At 36.5% G+C, this 21,268-nt stretch overlaps 1 protein-coding gene across 1 annotated transcript; it reads right to left on the minus strand.

Annotated features, from left to right (window-relative positions):
* Nucleotides 1-10,132: 10,132 nt before the first annotated feature.
* RBM11 (RNA binding motif protein 11) lies at nucleotides 10,133-19,469 on the minus strand. Its single transcript, XM_024558196.3, has 5 exons — nucleotides 19,318-19,469; nucleotides 16,849-17,011; nucleotides 15,489-15,561; nucleotides 14,267-14,363; nucleotides 10,133-12,386 (listed from the first exon to the last, which is right to left on the minus strand). The coding sequence occupies exons 1-5, from the start codon at nucleotides 19,411-19,413 to the stop codon at nucleotides 12,105-12,107; spliced, it is 711 nt and encodes a 236-aa protein (XP_024413964.2). The 5' UTR covers nucleotides 19,414-19,469; the 3' UTR covers nucleotides 10,133-12,104.
* Nucleotides 19,470-21,268: the final 1,799 nt, after the last annotated feature.

Genomic DNA, 21,268 nt, shown 5'->3' on the forward strand with positions numbered 1-21,268 from the left:
AATAAAATAAAACCTCAAAAAAGTAGAGTCATTTTAACCAAACAATTGGAGAATAAATAAGGTTTGATCCTTAATTTATACAACACAATAACATTAATTCTATGTAGATTATGCATTGAAATACTAAAAAAACCTTCCTGAGACTGTAACCCAAGGAAGGTACCACAAAAGAGAAAATGGTAGATGGGAGTACAAACTCTCAAAAATTTCCAGCCCAAAGATAGCTAAACAGAATTGAAAGCAAGGGACAAATAGGGAAAAAATATTTGAAACAGTTATAAATATCAATGGTTAATATTTCTTCTATATAAGGACCTCTTAAAAATAATTTTAAAAAATGATTCCACAATAGAAAACAATGGACAAAGAACTGGATTTACAGAGAGCAGAAAATGATCAATAATTAAGAAAAAAGGATCATAATTTTTCCTCATAAGCTTTGTTCATAATTATATATGTGTAAATATGAACAACAAAAAATAATACACTCAGCTCACCACATTAATGATTGACAATTCTAAAACAAATTGAATATCGGATTAGTGCAAGCTTGTTGGAAAATGAGTCCTCTCACAATTTCATGGACTGGATGATGGTGTTCGCCTACAATCCATGTATTGAAACCCTACCCCTGAGTGTGACGGCAGTAAGAGGTGAGGATTTAGGGAGGTGATTAGGACTAAATGAGGTCTTAAGGATTGAGCTCCCATGTATGAAATCAGTGCCCTTTTAAGTCAGGCGGCAGTTTGCTTTCCATCTCTGCTCTCTGCCCTCTGCCGCGTGATGACACCTTAGGAAGTGGGCTGTCTGCAACCTGGAAGAGGGTTTCTACCAGAACTTCCCCACACTGCCACTCTGGTCTTCAACAGCCAGCCTCCAAAACTGTGAGGAGTAAATTTATTTTGTTTATATGCTGCCCATCTATGGTACTTTGTTTTAGCAACCTGAAATGACTAAGCAACATATGCTGCTGATAGAATATAAATTACCCTAATCTTGCTGAAGAGAAAGCCAAATCAAGGATTGTAAGCAACATACCTGAAGTAACAGATTGGAAGTGACAGAACTTAGATTTTAACACAGAGATCACCACGAGTTCAACCTATGTTCTTCACTTTACAATAAATGCTTGGATTTAAAGAGTATATTATTTAGAATCTACATCAAAGACCTAAGCAAAAAAGAAGAACTTTAATGTAAAACTACACAATCTTAGGTAGATTCTTGATGTAAGATTTCAAATACTTTACTATTCTCTTTCATTTCTGCTTTTCTCGGCATATCTATATTATTCTATTTTGTGAAGGACTTCATCGAGTTTATTTAATCACAAGATGAAAAATGGCTTCTGACAGCCCCTGAATTTACATTTCTAATAAAGCCACTATTTTTTCACTTTTGAATTTTCCAGCAGAGGAGACCATGATTACACCACATTGGATTGGATACCAATTTCAGCCAAGTACTTTTGTTCTGAAGTGGGAGGTTGCAAATAGGAAGCTGTAATGGGTTTGACCTGGCTTTTGTACATTTAGCTGTTTCAAGCATCTGTGACTAAGATAAGTGTCTTTTTATATAACATGAATCATGGTGAGGGCAGACTGGTCTCTAAATGAGATGAAATGTAAGATGATCCACAATAGCTGTGTAGACATAATTGGGTTTCTATACTTCAAAATAGAGAACTAGACTCTTCATGGATTCTTCACATTGAATTTCAGGTTTTTTTTAAGCAAGTGACATAAAAATGTAATGAAGCAAAAAAAAGCGAAGTATTTAAAAATCGTTAAGAATGTGGCATTCCATTGTCACTCATCTTTGCTGAAGGTGGTTTTATTGCATTTAAAAGTTCTTTTAAATTCTGCTTTATTGTTAGTTTTTTTGTTTTGGTACTAATGTCTCTTATAAACACACACACTTCAACAGTCCTTTGAAAATTTCTCTTCTTCACATTTCCTAAATAGTCATATTATTTGGAGAAAATACCATTGAAACTTGGGGAAATAAGGAACTGAAATAGGATGATTAAATGATTGGGGGGAAAAATCAGTCTTTTCATAAAATGATTCTCAATACAGAATATTGTAGGACAACTTACATTTTATTTATCCAAAGTAAGTTTAGGGCATTTGAAATTTATAATTACCTAAGTAAGAGTCTTTATACAGGGTCTCTTTTTCAGTCACACCATTAGACCCAGGTTTACAGCTAGAAGTGATAATGAAACCCACTCCAGGAAGAGGTACTTACGATATTATACAAGTGCCCATTCAAGTGCACCATCTGATTATTGCAGATCCTGCAGGTGAGTCCTTAGTTACAACAGTGTAGTGATACGCCTAGAGCACTGGCACAGGTGCCCTGAAACTTCTAGTCTAGCTTTTCTCTGCTGAAAAAAGATGTGTATTTTGGGGCAACTGAACTCAGCTGCCTCATTTGTATGTTGTTTTTCTCAGGACTAATGTTTGGCATGCAGTAGTCATAGTACTTTGTATGATTAACTGTGATTATTAACGTCTTACAGCTTCAGCCCTCCATTCACTCATTTGTTCATCCATTCATTCATTCATTCTTCCTACTCGGAAAATCAAGTAATGAACATCTAGCAGTAAGCAAAGGAAGTTGATTAATCTCTTTTTATTGTTACCTGAAAATTTAGTTCTTTGAAGCAGTTCAGTGAATTTATCTTCAGTGTTCTTCAGAAAAGTACATTATGGTATCTTGCATAATTCTTTGAAAAGGTTCCCAATTACTTCTGGGGTAGAGTGGATCAGAATGAGTGTCTTCATACCACTTTGATCCAGACGAGGAGGAAAGAAACTGCTGTGTGGACAAACTGCTGTATAGTCAGTGGGTAGAAAGTGGAGGTGGTACCAGATTTTCATCAAAGTAATGGCTTGTAACAGCCTCTCTCCCATTTTCACATACAACCTACAGGCTGTCATTTTGGAGTTTCTTATTTTCTGAATGACATTTATGTAATCAGATTCTATCTGTGTCTATGTAATCTGAGGGAGGATTTAGGGTAAATAGCTGGTCTGTTTTGCCATCTGAAATCTTATGGCATGGCCGTGAGCTTTGCTATCACTGAGGGGTGAGGTTTTAAGCTCAGAAGATTTTAATTGAATTTTAAAGCAATACACTAACTAATTTAACAATCTCTGGTTTAAAAAAAAATGCCAATTTTTATACCAAATATCACACAGGAGTTTGAACAGATGAAAAAAGTAGGACACATGTCAGAAGTCAGACTTAGAACAAAAATTCAACCTAAATTTTCCTCCACTTCCCTCCTTTAGTCCCCTTTACTCTCACCTACCTATCCCTGAGCTCCCAGAAGATCTTTTAGATTTCTGGACTGCAGCCAAATACATTCACCCCCAATCCAGACCCACTTCCTCAACCAATTCTTTGAACCCTCAAAACTTCTTCAGCTTCCCCTGAAAATCTCTTGACCACTTAAATGTCTCCCTTCCTTACAACAATTTCAAGAGGCTCTGCTACCTGACCTCAAAACATAGGGCAGTCCAATTACTCATGTGACTGCTGTCCTCCAGCTTAGGGCTCAGAGACGCAGAGTATACTTTCTGTGACTCTAATCTGGTCCCAAACAATCAGGCCCCACCACCCTCCTGTGTCCCATGAAATGCCCGTATGCATCCCCACCACAAAGAACTCATGAACCCTGCACAACAGTTGACGTTCTAAATTACAAAGCCCCTATATTCCCCAACTTCTGGAGATCCTAACATATTTAGAGAAGAACTAGAAAGATGAGTGGCCTTCCACAATCCCACTCATAGAGACCTCAACTGTCAATGGGTGTTCCTTCCCTCCTCAAACTATATTACAGCTACAGGACATGGCAGATGGCCCCTGGGGAAACATCCTCTTCACTGAGGATACAGTTGGCCAGACCTCCTCCCAGGCCACCCTATAAATGATCAACAAATGGGCCAACTGAAGGCTGATGTTGAGGCCTGATAGGAGCCATTAGCAAAGCCTTCCCTCCAGAAGTGAACAGGGCTATAAGTACAGCTGTGTGTAGAAGGAAGGAGAATATTCTAAAGCCTTTGTGGAACACAGACTATAACATTCTAAAGACACAACTGCCCTCAATTTAGAGATCTTAGAACATAGGAAGCATTTGATTTCTGTCTTAATTGGGAAATCTCTCTGATGTAACAAAACAAATCTAAAATAATGTAGTTGGATGGGCAGGCCAATTCCTTAGTGCACAGGTGGCAAACACAAGGCCCGGGGGCCAAATCCAGCCCTCCACCTTGTTTTATCTGGCCCGGCACCTTGCTTACCCAGCAGCAGCGCTGAGCTCCTAGCCCCTAGTTAAAGAGTAGTCACATTTATACAGTCCTAAAATTACACTTGGCCCTTTGAGGGCCACAGGGAGGCTGATGTGGTCCCCAGTAAAAATGAGTTTGACACCCTGGCTTTAGCGCTATCATTGAGGCTGCCATTCAATTCTTTGAAAAAAACTTGTGGGAAGTGAGAGAAAGAAAGAAGTAAAGAAAACCGTCCTCATTTTATAACTGAAGTTTTTACAAAAACAGAAATGTGACTTTATTAGAAGCCCCAAACCCACCTATACTTCCTACCAACTACAGAGCCTTGCTTTTTTTTTTTTTTTTTTTTTATCTCAGGACACTTGCAGATACAATATGATGATAGGACCTTTGAAAAAGGATGTCCTATGCTTAAAAGAAAACACAATCTAAATAGTAATTCCTCTAGACCTCAGCATCTTCAGGGGGTCTGTTTTTCCCCTTCCATGAGTCAATTTCCCATAAACCCCTACAACTGACCATTGATTAGGATCAGCTAATCCTCAGTCATACCCTTAGAACCAATCATTTAAATGAACAGGATTTTTAAATTGATGTGACTTTCTCTACCATCTGCTTAGATGATTTATCTTTATCTGTCACCTCTAATTCCATTCAAGCAGTTAGAGTCTCTGGAAAACTTACTTTGCTGCCATATCCTAGGCTACTGATATTGCATGGCCTCTTAAAGACTCACCACTCATTTTTGGCCTCTGACTCCTCCTCACCAGCAACTCTTTTAGGTAGAGATTTATTATGTAAGTTCAAGGCTAAACTACATTGCAACTAAAAGGGCATCTTTATTTCCTTACCTTCAGACAAAAATCTCAAACCTCCGAATATCCTTAATGGAAATCCATTTTGATTCAAAATCCTCTGAAAAAGATCTGATCATAAAAGGTGTTGAAATCAGCCTTTGGACCTTGCACACAAATGAGGTTGCATTATTACTAAATTCAGAACCCATATACCTTACCTGGGGAAAAGCAGACCTCTCCCATCTGTAGCCCCAAACTCCCTCTATTGAGATACAGAATGAGGAACTAAACCTATGATAGACTCCCTTTTACAACAAGGTATCCTTAGCTTCATCTCCTCACCACACATAACCCTAATCTTGCCAGTAAAGGAAGAAAGAAAATTTGATTTGAGAAGAAGTAAAATCCACTGATTTCTATAAGGCTTAAGAGCAATTAACTTCATATGATCCCATGCTATGCCACATTCCCTAACTCATCCACTGTCCTTACTTCCATCTCTGCTAGTGCAATGTGGCTTACAATGATGTGACTTTCTCTTGCATCTGCTGTAGAGGTTACAGCAGTTGACCTCTATTTAGCTCCCTTCTCAGTACCATTGCACATGGACTCATTTTTTTTATTATATTCACATTTAGAGAAAGATAGTTAATGCGAACTTGCATTCCTCAGGACAATGTGAGTCCCGCTCAATATTTTCCCGAGTCCCTATAGCTGATTTATACACTATAACTTTTACCCGAGGCTTCACTCTTGTCCAAGATGTTGATGACCTCCTACTTTGTGATCAATCTAAACAGAGTGCTTTTGAAGGCACCAGCTGACTGAGGTCAAAAAGCCCCAGATTTAAACTTCAATTGGTATAAACAACTGTTGCCTCTTTAGGTCATGAAATATCTCAGTGCATTCAAACACTCACTCTCAAATGCCTAAATCAATATAGTGTCCATCTCTCTTCCAAAGACAAAGAAACAATTACGCAAATTCTTTGGGGCAGTTGGCTATTGTTAAGGATAGATTTCCAATGTTGCTGCCCTTATCAAACCTTTAATATTTTGCCTTCCTCTCAGATACATCCACAAAACTCTTTTTCCATCCTCTTTTTAAGCTGGTATATCCACCTTACCTCTTAGCTATTTGGGAAGCTACTCCTTGTACAGTACTCCTATGCATGTGAATTTAATTTTTCTTAAATTTATTAATTCAGTGGAGTCACTGAAAGCAGTTCCATTTTTATCTTTTGAGGAAATTTCCTACTGTTTTCCACAGTGGCTGCACCAGTCTGCATTCCCACCAATAGTGCACTAGGGGTCCCTTTTCTGTACCTCCTTGCCAGCATTTATTGTTTATTTATTAATGATGGCCATTTTGACAGCTGTGAAGTGATATCTCACTGTGGTTTTAATTTACATCTCTTTGATGGCTAATGATTGTTGAGCATCTTTGCATATGTCTATGACCCATCTGTATGTCCTCCTTAGAGAAGTGTCTATTCAAGTCCAATTTTTAATTGGATTATCTTCCTGGTGTTGAGTTGCATGAGTTCTTTATATATTTAGGAGATTAAACACTTGTCCAATGTATCACTGGTACATATGTTCTCCCATATAGCCAGTTCCTTTTTCATTTTGATGATGGTTTCTTTAGCCATGCAGAAGTGTTTTAATTTGATGTAGTCCCATTTGTTTATTTTTTCCTTTACTTTCTTTGCCCTAGGAGACATAACGGCAAAACTATTGTCATGTGGAATATCTGAAATTTTATACTGCCTATGTTTTCCTCTAGGACTTTTATGATCATGAATTATATTTAAGACTTTTATCTATTTTGATTGAGTTTATATTCTGGTGTGTGGTATATGTTAGCGGTCTAGTTTCATTTTTTTTTTGCATATACCAGTCCAGTTCTCCCAACACCACTTATTGAAGAGGCCATTTTTACTCCATTGTGTGCTCATTTCCCTTTTGTCAAATATTAATTGACCATAGAGATGGGTTTATTTCTGGGCTCTCTCTTCTGCTCAATTGATCTATGTGTCTGTCTTATGCCAGTACTAGACTTTAAATTACAGTAGTCTTGTAGTATAGTTTTATATCAAGTATTGTGATCCCTCTTACTTTATCCTTTTCCCCAATATTGCTGAGGCTATTTGAGATCTTTTTGGTTCCATACAAATTTTTGCAATATTTGTTCCAGATCTGTGAAATATGCCATTGGTATTTTATTAGGAATTTCATTGAATGTATAGATTGTTTTGCATAGTATGGACATTTTGATGATGTTAGTTCTTCCAATCCATGAACACAGTATATGCTTCCATTTATTTGTATCTTCCTCAAATTCTTCCTTCAGTGTTCTATAGTTTTTTGAGTACAGTTCTTTTACCTCCTTGGTTAAATTTATTCCTAGGTACTTGCTATAGTAAATGGGATTTTTTCCTAGATTTTTTTTCTGACAGTTCATTGTTGGTGTACTAAAATGCCATTAATTTCTGAATATTGACTTTGCATCCCACTGTTTTGTCGAATTCATTTATTAGGTCAAGTATTTTTTTTTTTTTGGTGGAGATTATAGGGTTTTCTATGTACACTATCATGTTGCCTGCAAATAATGACAGTTTCACTTCTTTTCCAATTTGAATGCATTTTATTTTTTTCTTGTCCGATCACTATGGCTAGAACTTCCAATACTATGTTGAATAAAAGTGAAAGCAGATACCCTTTCTTGTTCCTGATCTTAAGGAGAAAGCTTTTGCCTCCATATACTGCACAAATCTTTTCGTGTGTTTCAGTTGCAGTTTTACCTTTCTTGAAATAATAAAGCATAATATGCCTAATGTATATTTTTTCTATCTTCAACATTAAAATGGCTACACAAGAATTCGCCAATTGTCATGTTTTTTCTTTTAATGTACACTGATATGACAGCTGTCACAACACGATCTAACAAAATTGTTCTGAATGAAGTTAAACAGAACTAAATACTACTAGAGCCATCTTTTTGTCCAACCCTATACAGAATCTGACCACTTACTGCTTCTATTGCTACAACTTTGATATAAGCAACCATTTTTCCTTGCCTGGATAACTTCAATAGTGTCAATATTCCTGCCCTGGTCACACCCTCACCCCACCCCCCATTTATAAAACATCCCTATTAAATGTCAAGTGCTTAAAGTGGCTAATAAGGTCCCATTGTCTTCTAATCCCATGTCTCCCTGTCATCCACCACACTGGCTTCCTTCCCTTTTTCTAAGCTCTTCCTCCATCTCTTCCCTCAGATATCCACATTAGTTACTTCCTTTCCTGCTTTGTTTTTTATTTCCTTGATACCTTTATGTATCTTATCTTTCTACTAGAATGCTTCATGAGATCAGGGAGTTTTACTTTTTTATTTCCATATCCCAAACTCCTGTATACTTAAGAGGATGGTGGGGTAATACCAGTATGGGGCAAGCCACCAGCTCAAACCTTGGGAGCCACACCTCCAAGGAAGGGTGGACAGCAGGGATGGAAATGTGCAGATGAAAGTCCATAGAGAAAATCTTTGGGAGTCCTAGATCCCCTCCTTTTTTCTGTGTATTCAGGTGATTGGCTCCCTCCTTCCACTGCACTGTGTTTACTTACTTCTGTTATAATATTTTCTGAAATTAACTTTTTAAATGTTCATCTATGCCACTAGATGATAAGCTCCTTGAATATTGGGACCATGCTTTTTCAATGATGGGCACCAGCAACAAAACCTGTGTTTAGAATGGTATTCACTGTTGATTGAGATGCTTAATTATATACTCCAAGCAGGAAATGAAGACAACCTGAACAAGGTCACAGTGAGGACCTAATGATGCCAGAGAAAAAAATAAAGGGAATTGTCTAGAATATCTTCAGGGTTTTGGTTAGTAAACAGGAGAATCTGAAATGTTTTCCTTGTGATGAACTTGGAGGCCGGATAAAATCAATGAGGATGTTGTCAGCCTGGGGTAAGCAGATGGGGTGAAGGTTATTTTTCTATCCAGAATATTACTATTTTTGTTATATAGAATCAAAGACAGTAATTAGGTTCCAAATAGTTTTGGACTGATCAGCGTTATTCATTGAAAGGATGTTTTCATTTCTCAAGCTTCCCCAGCAAGGTCAAGTAGTTGAGTCTATTATTGTTAGATCTGGGTTCCTTGCTGTAGATGCTATTATGTAGGTTTGTTGGGCTTGATCCTTCTCAGGGTTTAAAACTCAGGAAATATCTTAGTTTATATCTTTATATACTGGTTATATTCTCTAAATACAATGCCAGTAGCATAAATTTTTCTTAATCCTTATCTAACCTATTGTTGATTTAACAAGATGGTATTGGAAGCTCAAATGAAAATTTTACCAGACCCTGGCCAGAGTGGCCGTTTAGAGTATCGTCCCTCAACTGAAAGGTTCCAGGTTTGATTCCTGGTCCCAGTACATGCCTACACTGCAGGTTCTATCCACAGTCTGCGTGTGTGCAGAAAGAAACCGATTGATGCTTCTTTCTTGTAGTGATGTTTCTCTCCTTTCTTCTCTATAAAAAATCAATGAAACATAAAAATCCTCTTGTGAGGATAAAAAACATAAAAAGAAAATTTTGCCAGGAATCAGATAATAAAGAGCCAGATAATAGATCCATTGGTCCTTACTTGCTGAGTTTTTTCATGCACATTAAGTAAGTCTTGCAGGTTGGTCATGATTTGGAATAAAGAAACTTAGCCCATATCTGAGGCATCATGTGACCTTGTGTAACTCATTCTGATCAGGAATAACAACATCATCGCTAATCACCTCAGCAAATGCTGCTTAGTGAAACAGGAAGGGCGATGCTCACTCAGCTTCCCTGGGCTTGAAGTATAAAGGCAGGTATCATTCTTTGTTAAAAAGATTTTTTGGGGCTTTTTGTAATAAAATATGATTTCTACAGAGATTTATATAACAGTGATCATATTCACAAAAATCAATCCCTGGCTATTAATTCACTTTGCTCAACAGGAAATAAATTAATGAGACAGACCCTTAATTCTGATGTAACCGGCTTTACTAGGATGTATGGAAATGGAAAACAGAGGTAGAATGTGCACACTTACAGATTTCAAGGGTGTTTTGCACTCATCTTTTGGATCAACTTTAAGTAATTTTTCTCTTGGTTTTCCACTGCAGTATACAAACTCATTTTTAAAAAATAAATTAGTGAATATGAGAATAAAAGGACTGATTTTGTTCTCAAATTCTGTTTTATCTAACATTTGGAGTTGAATGTGTACACACTTAAAAATAGATTTTGAGAGTAGAGAATTAAAATTATAAAAACAAAACCCTCTAAGGCAAATAATTTAAATACATTTTAACTCAAAACACAGTATTGGGAAAATTGATAATTTAAAATTACACAGGATTGTACATGTTATTAACATTTAAAGAGAATTTTTATATTTACTAATAAAAGGTACCAGGTAAACAGATGAATTTGCCTTCTGGTTCGTTCAGCTGACTTGCTGAAGTTGCTATTGAGGTATTGATGAAAGAAGATGCAAGAATTCCTTGCAGCTTTAAGATTTTTAGTTTGTTAATAGTATTTCAAGATAATTTTCTTATCTAACGAATATGTCACTCTCACTTGCTAAGAGACATTTCTCATGTACATATTTCTTATAATGCCAAAACACTGAAAAATAATTCAGGGCTAAGGTGTTTTTTTCTTTTTTTCCTATTTACATGCCTTTGGCATAATTCTAAACTGCAAAAATGTGAATTAAAAATAAAGTGTCATCTTTTTTAGTTGGAATAGTTAGGAACATGAAAGTATACAGGTTAAGCTACATCAACCAGAATTTAGTTTTTCATGTTGACCATATGGGAAGACTAATGTTTACATTTAAAATTGGGCTAATACTCTGTAATGTATATTTATAACCTAAAGTTACATTCAGTTACTCACTTTTCTACAAACGTCTTTATTATTTTAAATAATAAAGATCTATAAAGTGCTATGCCCCATGCAAAGAAATATCCAAGCATGGCTTGTCCTACTGAATTGGGTGGGGTCCTCCCAATGACTCTTTCGACTGGCTTTAGTCAATACACATTTTCATTATTTAAGTTTACGGTGAGCTAAATAGTGAATACAAATGTCCAAAAACCTTTAATTTCACATGTAATCTATTTATCTTCTAAAAATAAATGAACCAGAAACAGGAAACTTGATTTGACAATAAATATTAAATATTATACATTAATGATATACTCTATTTATATTGTTCATTATCCAGATTTACTTAATGTCAAATATACCCTCTCAAACTTAGTTGATAAAAGCTGATAATAAATTCTGACATAGCCAACTAATTTTCACGAAATACAATAAATGAGTGTGAAGACGCATATTCATATTCAATTGTATAAAAAGGGAATGACGCTAAAACTAGCTAAATAATAATCATCTTTCCTTGGGTATCACTGTCATGTATCATCATGTTATGGAATAAACCTGTAGGAACAGAAGGCTCAGAAGCAACACATGGAGAAATAAACAACGTTATTAACAAAGGAAACTAAGGTCTACTTATTCCTTTTATGTTAGAAACTACATGTAACTCTTAAATATTTGCACTAGTTTCCCTCAGGAAATCTGCCACTCCATATAAGCGAGGATTTAGAAAGGCATGGTGCCTTATCCATGTGGTCAGTAAGTGACTTCTGATTCACAGGTTAGTGCAATTTCATCATCAGTACTAAAATATATCACTCAAAATATATTTCTTGTTGACCAACGTGTCAACAATACCATTACAAAAACAAAAAGTAGTCCATTATATTATTTTTAAGTTTCTGTCATTCAAAACAAAACTTCAATAGTGAATCAGATGTCATATTATTATATATTTCAAAAAGACAAGAAAACCATTAAATTGGTTATTTAGTAGAATACAGGTTTTTTTTTTTTCTTTTGATAGTATTAAGACAAGTGTAGATAAATTCATTTGAAGGTAATACTAGTGTCTTTTCTTCTTCTTACACTTTTGGAACTTTTGCCTATATTCACCTCTATTGTTTTCTGTGCTGCTATCACTATCACTCGTTTGTTTCTGCCGCTTTCGTTTATTCATCTGGTAAAGATCAGAGTCACGTGGTTGTTGGTGAGTCCATTCATAAGAACTTGGTCCAGCCTCCAGATCTGGAACGTGATTTAGTGAAGGCACAGATGTGCTATTAGGAAGTGGTGCCGTCATCTCACAGTAAGGAAGCTGCAGCGCTGGATTATATGCATGCCACTGCTGTGAAAAAAACAAAAACATTCATCTACCAAAACAAACCCAAAGTTAAAAAAAAGGTTTACAGTTTAAATGCATTATACAAATAACTACATGCAAACCAAGCCATGTATTGATATAAGAAAGGCCATGACTGTGCTAAGTAGGAATGTGGTAGTTTCCTTAAATGGTTAACATGAAGATTCAAGGTAAGGTATAGCTTACTACAATACAGCTTAGTGCTTTCCTATAGAAATAAAATGCTAGTCACATATGTAATTTTAAATCTTTGAGTGGCACAATAAGAAAATAAGAAGGAAAGAGGTGCAATTAAATGATGTATTTTCTCTCAAAATATTTCGACATGTAACCAATATAAAAATTATTATGACATATTTTACTTTCTTTTTTCATGCTAAGTCTTCAAATTCTGGGATACATTTTATACTTACAGAATATCTCAATTCTGATGGTAAATTTTCATAGAAAATACTTGATCTAAATTTAGATTACATAAAATTTACATGTGAAAAAGTAAATATATATCCAAGTTCTTTTAAATATATGTAAAAGTTTTCCAATAACTGAATCATCTGTTTCAAATTTTAATTTAAATTAAAATTAAAAACTCAGTTTTTTAGCTTCACATATGGCTAATGGTCACCATATTTTATAGCATGGTTAATAGTTATGATACACAATTCTTTCTTTTTAAAGTAATTTTTAATTAAAATTTCTAACTACTCAAAGTACATTAAATATTAATAGAGATAACTTTAGAGTGACTGAGTGAGTGAGTACATGTGTGTTTTTTTCTCATATCTACCAAACATTAAAAATGCTGGGACGAAGATATTGAGAGTTTTAGATGCGAACTGGTGGTTTACTAATATCTCAGTGTAACTAAGAAAATTTTTCTCCAAAAGTTAAATTATCAACTTTCCTTATGTTTACAAAAGTAAAAATGGTTTTTTAAAAAATCTGAAGCTCACATATATGCGAGATGTTTGTAAAAACCCCACCCTATAAATCAGAATACCTGTTACAGTCCCACATCTGTCACTAACAAGTACAATCAAGTTTGCTGATTAATATTATTGGACCTCAATTTTACTATGTATAAAATGAGTAGTTGAGCTCTGTCTGGTGTGGCTCTGTTGGTTGGGGCATCGTCCCATAAGCCAAAGGGTCATGGGTTTGATTCCCTGTTAGGGCACACGCACAGGTTGTGGGTTCTGTCCCTGGTCAGGACGTGTACAAGAGGCAACCAATCAATGTCTCTCTCTCTCTCTCCCTTCCTTCCCCCTCTCTAAAATCAATAAGCATGTCTTTGGGTGAGGATAAAAATAAATAAATAAATGAAAACAAAATAAGGAGCTGAAACAAGTAATTTCCTAAGTTCGCCTTTAATAATAAAGATCGTAATTTGATTTCTAGTCCAGAACCCTATTTTTGAGTCTTTGGAAATAATATAGTTTAATACATTAAAAATCTTTGCCTTCAGGAAAAAAAATTACTTAAAAAAATCCATGTCCAAAAGCAATACATCCGTGATTAATATTTGCATTACGTAGAAATGATTCACTAAATAAAATTATTCAAATCTAAAAATGTCTTTTAAAATGGTCATTTAAGTGACAACTCTGTACTCATATTTTGCTTGGACCATGGCGCATCATCACTGCCACCTGCCCCTTTCTACAGACGTGCTGGCTGTTTGCTGAGATACTGTGTTAGATTTAAGACGACTGTGTTAGAACCGACTGCCACTGGGGAAAAGTGCTCCGAGAAGCTTCTGCCTTTGTCCCAGGTTTAGATTTGAACACTGTAAGTTCCAAAGAGTTTTCATAGTCTTCACTATTTGCATCATATTACATATTGAATCAATGGCATATCAAACTTACCATCTTCGGAAAGAAAAAATATTCTTGAGGTAAAGCTGAATTAATAGTTGGAAAAAACTGCACGGGAAAGGAAGATCTACCCAAGACTTCTTCATTTCTTTGGAAAGGTAAAAGAAAATAATAAAAAGTTAAAATTCCTACCCTGAAATGTTTTTTCTTTACAAAAAAAAGACAGCTCTTTGTAATTAAAAAGAAAGTTTCTCTAAGAGAGTTCAGTTACGATTAGTTAACTTTAAACATACATCCACAAATAATCAGTTATTATACTGATAATGTAATGACATAGTAGTACCTTAAGTCTTATTTATTACTATACTGAAATCTCAATTTAGAGTCGCATTTGGTTTTTTGATAAGAAAATGTTAAGCAACGTTAATTTATAAAGAACAGTTAGATACTAACACAGCAGAGCAAGTCATTAATAATTACCAAAGGTATATTCAGTCTTTTATAGTTATTGAGAAGAGAAAGGTAGAATTTTTTTTCAATTTGTTTTTGAATATATATTCATTGTCTATGAAATTTATGCTCTTTTCTAAATGGACTGCTGATGTTCCCAAGAATATTTGCTGATTTCTCCTACATGTTAAGATAATAAAAATTGCTAATTTAAAAACTGTGGTGTTCTAAAATTTCATTTAAGAGTGCAATACCTTGTATTTTCTTCTATGAAGATGTCCAGTAAATTCCAAAGTTACAAATCCTGGCTAGATCCATAGCTAGCCTTCATTACTGTACTTGCTCCATAGTATTCCACAGTCTTAATGCTACTACTACTAACCCTTAGGACAGAAAGTGTACTGTGGGAAGAGCAAAATTAACATGGATGGGCAGAGGCAAAGAAGAGGGCAGGAAAACAACTGGAAGCAGTCAGATCAATAGCTGGATATCCCATTAATAAGTGTTGAGAGCAGTATCACAGAAGCCTAAATGATTCATCACAATGAGACCCTGGATGCTTAAATAATTTAATAGCTATGAAAAGAATATAATAAACTATCAATAACACAACAAATAGAAAATCCATGTACTGCTGAAGATAATATACCTGAACTTCAATGAAACATTTTCTGTCATTTTCAACAGTTTTGGAAAAAAATGAATTCCTTAATTTAATCATGCCTAAATGGTAAGGTTTACAATAATGCAGAATATATAAAAACTCTTCCTGGTACAAGAACATGTTTATTTTCTTCGCCTTCAGGAAAAATATTTTTATTACCTGTAGCTGTGTGAATTTATCTTAACACAGCTCTCAAAACTTTGGTTAGCTGGTTCAGAAGAGCGGGAACTCCCTTTAGAGTAAATAGAATAATGGATTACTTCATGGTACAATTTGAGTTCTAACATTAAACCATCAAAACCTCCAAATTCAAGAGGATATAGGATTAATTAAAATTCTATACTTATATAAGATACATGAATATGTCTCTGGTCTCCCAAGTAATTTACAGATTGTTTATATTACTATAAATGACTGACTTATAATCAAACTTTATTCAAAGCAATAGCTCTACAAAAGAATTATATTGACATGGGACCACATAAGATACATGCTGTTTTGTTCTACACACCTATAAACTAAAAATGGCAAAAAATCAGTGTTATTTACCTCCCATGTATAAGGCATGAGTTCTTTATACTGCACTGACAAAGCAACATTGCAGAGGATGCTAGGCAACTGGCTAGGTAAGTGTCAGAACATAACTGGACAGTATTTGAAAGCATCATGCAGCCAATTTTCCTTACAAAGACACTGAAAATATGAAATCAAAGAGAAGCACTTTGCAAGAAAACATTGTTTTATTATTACGTGTTTTTGTTTATCAAGAAGAATAAAGAAACAAATAAACAAGGTATATATCAATAAGCCTGAATCATTTGAGGGAGGGAAGCGACATAAGCATTCCAAGCACTGCAACATAAATACAAGCATTGCTTCTATCAGTCCCTCTAAATGCAAAAGGGCTAGAGTTTTAGGAGGGTGTCCTCCAGATAGCTAACCAAAGATGACCAGTTCTTAGCACGTGTGAAGGAGAAGTCACTTGAGGCCATCCTTTTCCAAAAGCATTCCTCCACTGCTATGAAGTGTCACTAGGCAGCTGCCTTTGGTCAGCTGCTCTTACAGGGGCTTAAATCCAGGGCAATATATATATATATATATATAGCATGGTTCCCCTAGGAGAAGGATAAAGTGACCCACCCTGTCTTCCAAATACTTGGTATTTGATACCATACATTAGCAATGACAAAAAGATTAGCATAGTCTTGCTACATAAAAGCTAGAGTTGTGTGTCCCCAATTCATTTAAATATGCTTAACTTATAATAGCCAATAGCAAGTATCATAGATACTTGCTGGCTGATACTAAATAGAACATTAAAATTGTTAATACAAAACAGATGCAATAGGGTTGACAACGTAACTGGCAACACTAATTAATTGCATACTATTATGAATTAGACAAGTGTTCTGAGAAAACTAATAGAGGCTATGGGAGAACTTTTTTGGTCTTGTGCTATATAGAAAACAAAACATTTACAAGTACATCGCCACCAACAAACTCACTTGGATAGACCTACCAAATCGATACTGCACATGAATTGGTCTTCCATATAAACGAATTCCATTCAGCAAAGCTATGGCATAAGACACTGATTCTGGGTGTTTAAAGCAGACAAATCCAAAAGACTTCGGTTTGCCTTCTCTGTCTTTGCATATAGTCACTTTGGTTAATGGCCCAGCCTATAAAAAACTTAAAAAAATTATTTTCTCATAAATCTAAAGATTTTTTACAGTTAGATAAATCAAGTATATTTAACTTTAGATATTAAAAAATCTGTGACCAATAACAGCTTTATGTAGCTCTGCTAATAGCGTTATTTTCCTAACAATACATATTATACTTCATACACTTTCTTGGTTCTTTCTGGCTTATCAAGAAACATTCATGGTGTTAAGAACAGGAAATTCTACGTAGTAGGTCCGAATATTGAAAGGAAAGTTGTTACCCTTTAGTTAGACTTAGCAAAACAAATTTAGCAACTTCTTTTTCAACTCATGGCACATGTAAATTAATTACTAATTACATGGGTGCAGCACACCCAAAATATATATTTTTGCCAATCTGACAAAAAACAGGTGGAATTTTGATTCATTTACATTAGACAGCTATTGTTGTGTTGGCTGTTGTCAGTTTTTTTATTTGACAATCTAAGGAAGAAGTGGTTGGTGGCCCTAATAATCAGGTACTGTATGTTTTAAAAATTCTTGCAGCACACCAGTTAAAAATCACTGTTCTAGAATTTAGAAGGACCTAGGCAAAATAAAAACATATGCTTGGTTGCCTGATTATTAGGAAAGATGAACATTTTGTTTAGGTAGAAATCATAAAAAATGAGAATTATATACATTATATAGTCTTATAGATCCAGTCCCCACTGACTAAAAATAATGTACGTGTAGGGGTCCCTTCATGCCTTATCCTACCTGTCTTCATTCTGGAGGCCCAACATAAAATATACCTTCTAGAGACAAAAAGTGATTTAAGTCCATCCTTCCTTCCTTCCTTCCCTCTCTCCCTCCCTTCGTCTCCCTTCTTTCTGCTGCTTTTTAGTTAGAATGATAAGTGTTAAGTGACTCAGGGGGAAAACAACTATAGGAAAATACAAGTATTAGAGCAGATTTAAAAAAGCAAGTTTAAAAAGATGGCAAGTTATTAGAAGGATACGCATGAATGGCTTCTACTTAAACACATTTTTCAAATATAAAAAGTTTTATGTCCAGGACAGGAAACGGCCTTCCTGGAAGGGATTGTTTCTATCAATTTGCAGGTCCCTGTAATTAACAGAGGAGCGCTTTAGTTCAGAGACACAGGCGGGGCCTTTGGAAAACTAAATGAAGAGCCCGTTTCACGGTTGGCGCTCGTACTTACTCCTGGAAATTCAGCTCTGCTGTGGTCTCGCTTGGACTTGCTCTCACCCTGACAGGGGCAAGTCACTGGTTCCCGATTTCTCTTGACGGAATGAACGCCAGCAGGGCTACTGGTGGCAGTGGCAGCGGTTGCAGACAGCAAGGGCCAGGCTCAGCTCTGTTTCACCCGGGCTGGTTTATTTAACCTTCACACATAATATACACGGGGATACTACAGACCCCGTGCAACACTTGAGGAACTGGTGTGCTTTTATTGTTACTTAGCCCAGGTCACGTTGCTGACATCAGAACCCACACTCTAAAAAACTTTGCTAAATTGTGTGTCTCTCTATTTTGTAGATTATCCCAGCCATGGTAATTAATTTTAAGTTTTCCCTTTCAGAAAGGCCAAAATCTCTCTCTCTCAAATTTGTATGCCCAGCACCTTACTCACTGTTTAAAATGGAATTCTGGACCATTAACCGGTGAGATGAAGGGCTGAATGAGGTATCTCTTTAGCAAGTGAGACCTAGGTGTGTACAATAGGTGAATGTTTCCAGGAGACATGAGGAGGCAGGTCTGGAAAGTTTCCAGGTCTTTTTGGTACGAAATAAAAGGGACTGGCCAGGTTATTAACTAGTCACAGTCGTTTGCTGAGCAAATCAGCTCAAATCTCATTTATCATACACCCGCCACATAAAAGGGGTTGGGGACAAAGTAGCCGATCGGGAAACATTTAGAAACCTACAGCGCTCCTTCCGCGGGATGTGAGGCGTGAGGGTGCCCTACTTTTAGCGCCCGGAGGAAGACGGTGACACGGCTGTTTGCCGGTTTCGCCGAGCAGGTCCGCGGCCCAGGCAGCCTCCTGGCAGCCCTTCCTCAGGGCGGAGCCCAATCACTGCCCATTCCCACGGCCCCCCCGCACTGGGGATCGGGCGGGGGCGCACACGGTGCCACTCACCACCCAACTGCTCACCTGGACGCAGGAGCAGGGAAGAAGCTAGTTAAAACCAAGGCCCGAGGTTAGGGCGGGAAGGGGGCCGGGCTCCGAAAGGTCACGTGCGCCCCGCCCCTCTGGCAGTGCATACGCCCCGCAGCGCCCCGCGGCCCCTAGGCCGCCCCTTCCCCACCGACGGTACCTGAAGGAACAGTTCGTAAAGGATCTCTTCCCGCACACGGGCCTCTAAGTTCCCCACAAACACCGTCCTGTCGGCCTCCTCCACAGCAGGGAACATCCCTCCGGTCTGGGCCGAGGACTGAGGAGGAGATGCGGGCCGGCCGCCCCTTTCTCCGCTTTACAGCGCCGCCAGAGCTAGGGGGTGGGGCCGACAGCCTAAGCACCGCGCCAGGGGCGGGGCGAGCCTTCGGGCCACGCCCCGGCGCTCCTCGGGCCACGCCCACCGCGCGGCCCGAATCCCACTGGGACAGTGGAGGAGTGAATCTGAGTGAAGGACAATCTGTGTAAAAAGGGTTTTGCCCTCGTTCTTGTAGAGTGCGTGCCATATTCCTTGCGCGAATTTCTTGCGCGTTGTTAATTGATTCTGGACTTACTCAAGCAACATTTTAAATAACATTGTCTACAGAGATTGAGTTATCCTGATTGGATTACAGAAGCTCCCAGGCTAATGGGAGATCAATTTCCAAACAGTAAATAAAATCACTAGGATTTTTAAAATTATATTCTTTATAAAATTATTTTTTGAAAGAATGCATGCATGAATGTGGGTACAAGACTGCTAAAACTAAAGTTTATTCACCTAGAAGCACTTCTAGAGAAGTCTGAAAATGGCTGCAGAGGTTTTAGGGGGGCGCTAGAAGGCATTTGAACTTGAGAAAGCAGCCTATACCAAGGAATACTGGAAAGAGTATATAGCAAGTTTTGTGACTGATACTAGAATTCTTGAAGACGGCTCCTGGGCACTGTAGCAGGTTCCAATAAGTGCACTTTATATTAGGACTGTACTTTGTATACTGTGTGCCAGTGTGAAGAATTGATTCTTACTTGAGGATTTTTAAAAATCTTAAAAAAAATAAAGATAATTTAAAGAAAGGGGCAAGGAAACTTAGAATTTCAGTACTTTGGTAAATCAACTGTCAAATTTTAACTTGGCTTCCTTTCTGAATATAATGTATGTCTACATAGAAACTTGAAATCACTGTGTAGATATTCAAGTAATCAGGATACCATCTGACCTTTACTTAGGCACCTGTGATAATTCACATTGAATTGAACTGAGGCATGCTTTTACTTGGTTGGTGAAAAAAAAATCACCTACCTCTTGTAATGAAAAGGGACACATCTTTGGCACCCCGATTTCTAACTGAAATCTGACATTACTTAGTGTTATGATTTTAGGTAAGTATTTTAGGTAAGTAATTTCACTTTTTGGAATTAAAGTTTTTTAATTTTAAAGTTTTCTATTTTTTAAGAAATGGATCGGGCTACTACCATTACTTCTTTTAAAAGCTAATTTCTGAGTGCTTGTTATGGTCCAGGCACTGTCTTTAATCCTTGGGAAACAAACAAACAAAAAGTATAAAATTCTGCCTTCCTAAAGCTTACAGCATAATGGGAGAGTGACTTTCTTTGCATATAAATACAAAATAATGTGTCAACAACTTTAATAATCACCTTCAGTTGACATGAGTCTATAATCCTGTATTTTTGCTTTCTTTCCTTTATCGACATTGTTGTAGTAAGGTAGAAAGTGGATAAGGAAACTAGTACAGTGTAGGCATATAACAAATATATGTTGCTCAAATGAATGCATACTTGCAAGTTTCTATTATGTGTGGGTCTCTTGATTTTTTAAAATTCATTTACTTCATAAATCTTATCCAAACCAACATAGCTTTTCTTTAATTCCTTGCAGACACTGTTTATCTGGTAGATGAATCTTCAGGTTTTTTTGTAAAAACTATAGCATGTATATATGACCGAATGCTAAAACCTTTATATTTATAATAATGATCATATTATCTTGTTCTAGTGAAATTGGCATTAATCTTTGTTTATAAATGTATATGATTTTGGAGTTCCTAATACATACTCTTTTCTTCTGGTAGTACATAAGTTTATAGTGCTTATAA

Source organism: Desmodus rotundus, chromosome 2, assembly GCF_022682495.2.
Source record: "Desmodus rotundus isolate HL8 chromosome 2, HLdesRot8A.1, whole genome shotgun sequence".
NCBI classification, from domain to species: domain Eukaryota; kingdom Metazoa; phylum Chordata; class Mammalia; order Chiroptera; family Phyllostomidae; genus Desmodus; species Desmodus rotundus.

Bases quoted from the DNA above. Each gene is read 5' to 3' on its own strand.
- RBM11 (XM_024558196.3), bottom strand. From the start codon at position 19,413: ATGTTCCCTGCTGTGGAGGAGGCCGACAGGACGGTGTTTGTGGGGAAC. The intron at 15,562-16,848 runs GTAGGTCTATCC...TTTACTCTAAAG, and splicing joins TCATGTGCAGTATCGATTTG to GGAGTTCCCGCTCTTCTGAA. The intron at 14,364-15,488 runs GTAATAAAAATA...ACCTTTCCAAAG, and splicing joins ATAAATTCACACAGCTACAG to AAATGAAGAAGTCTTGGGTA.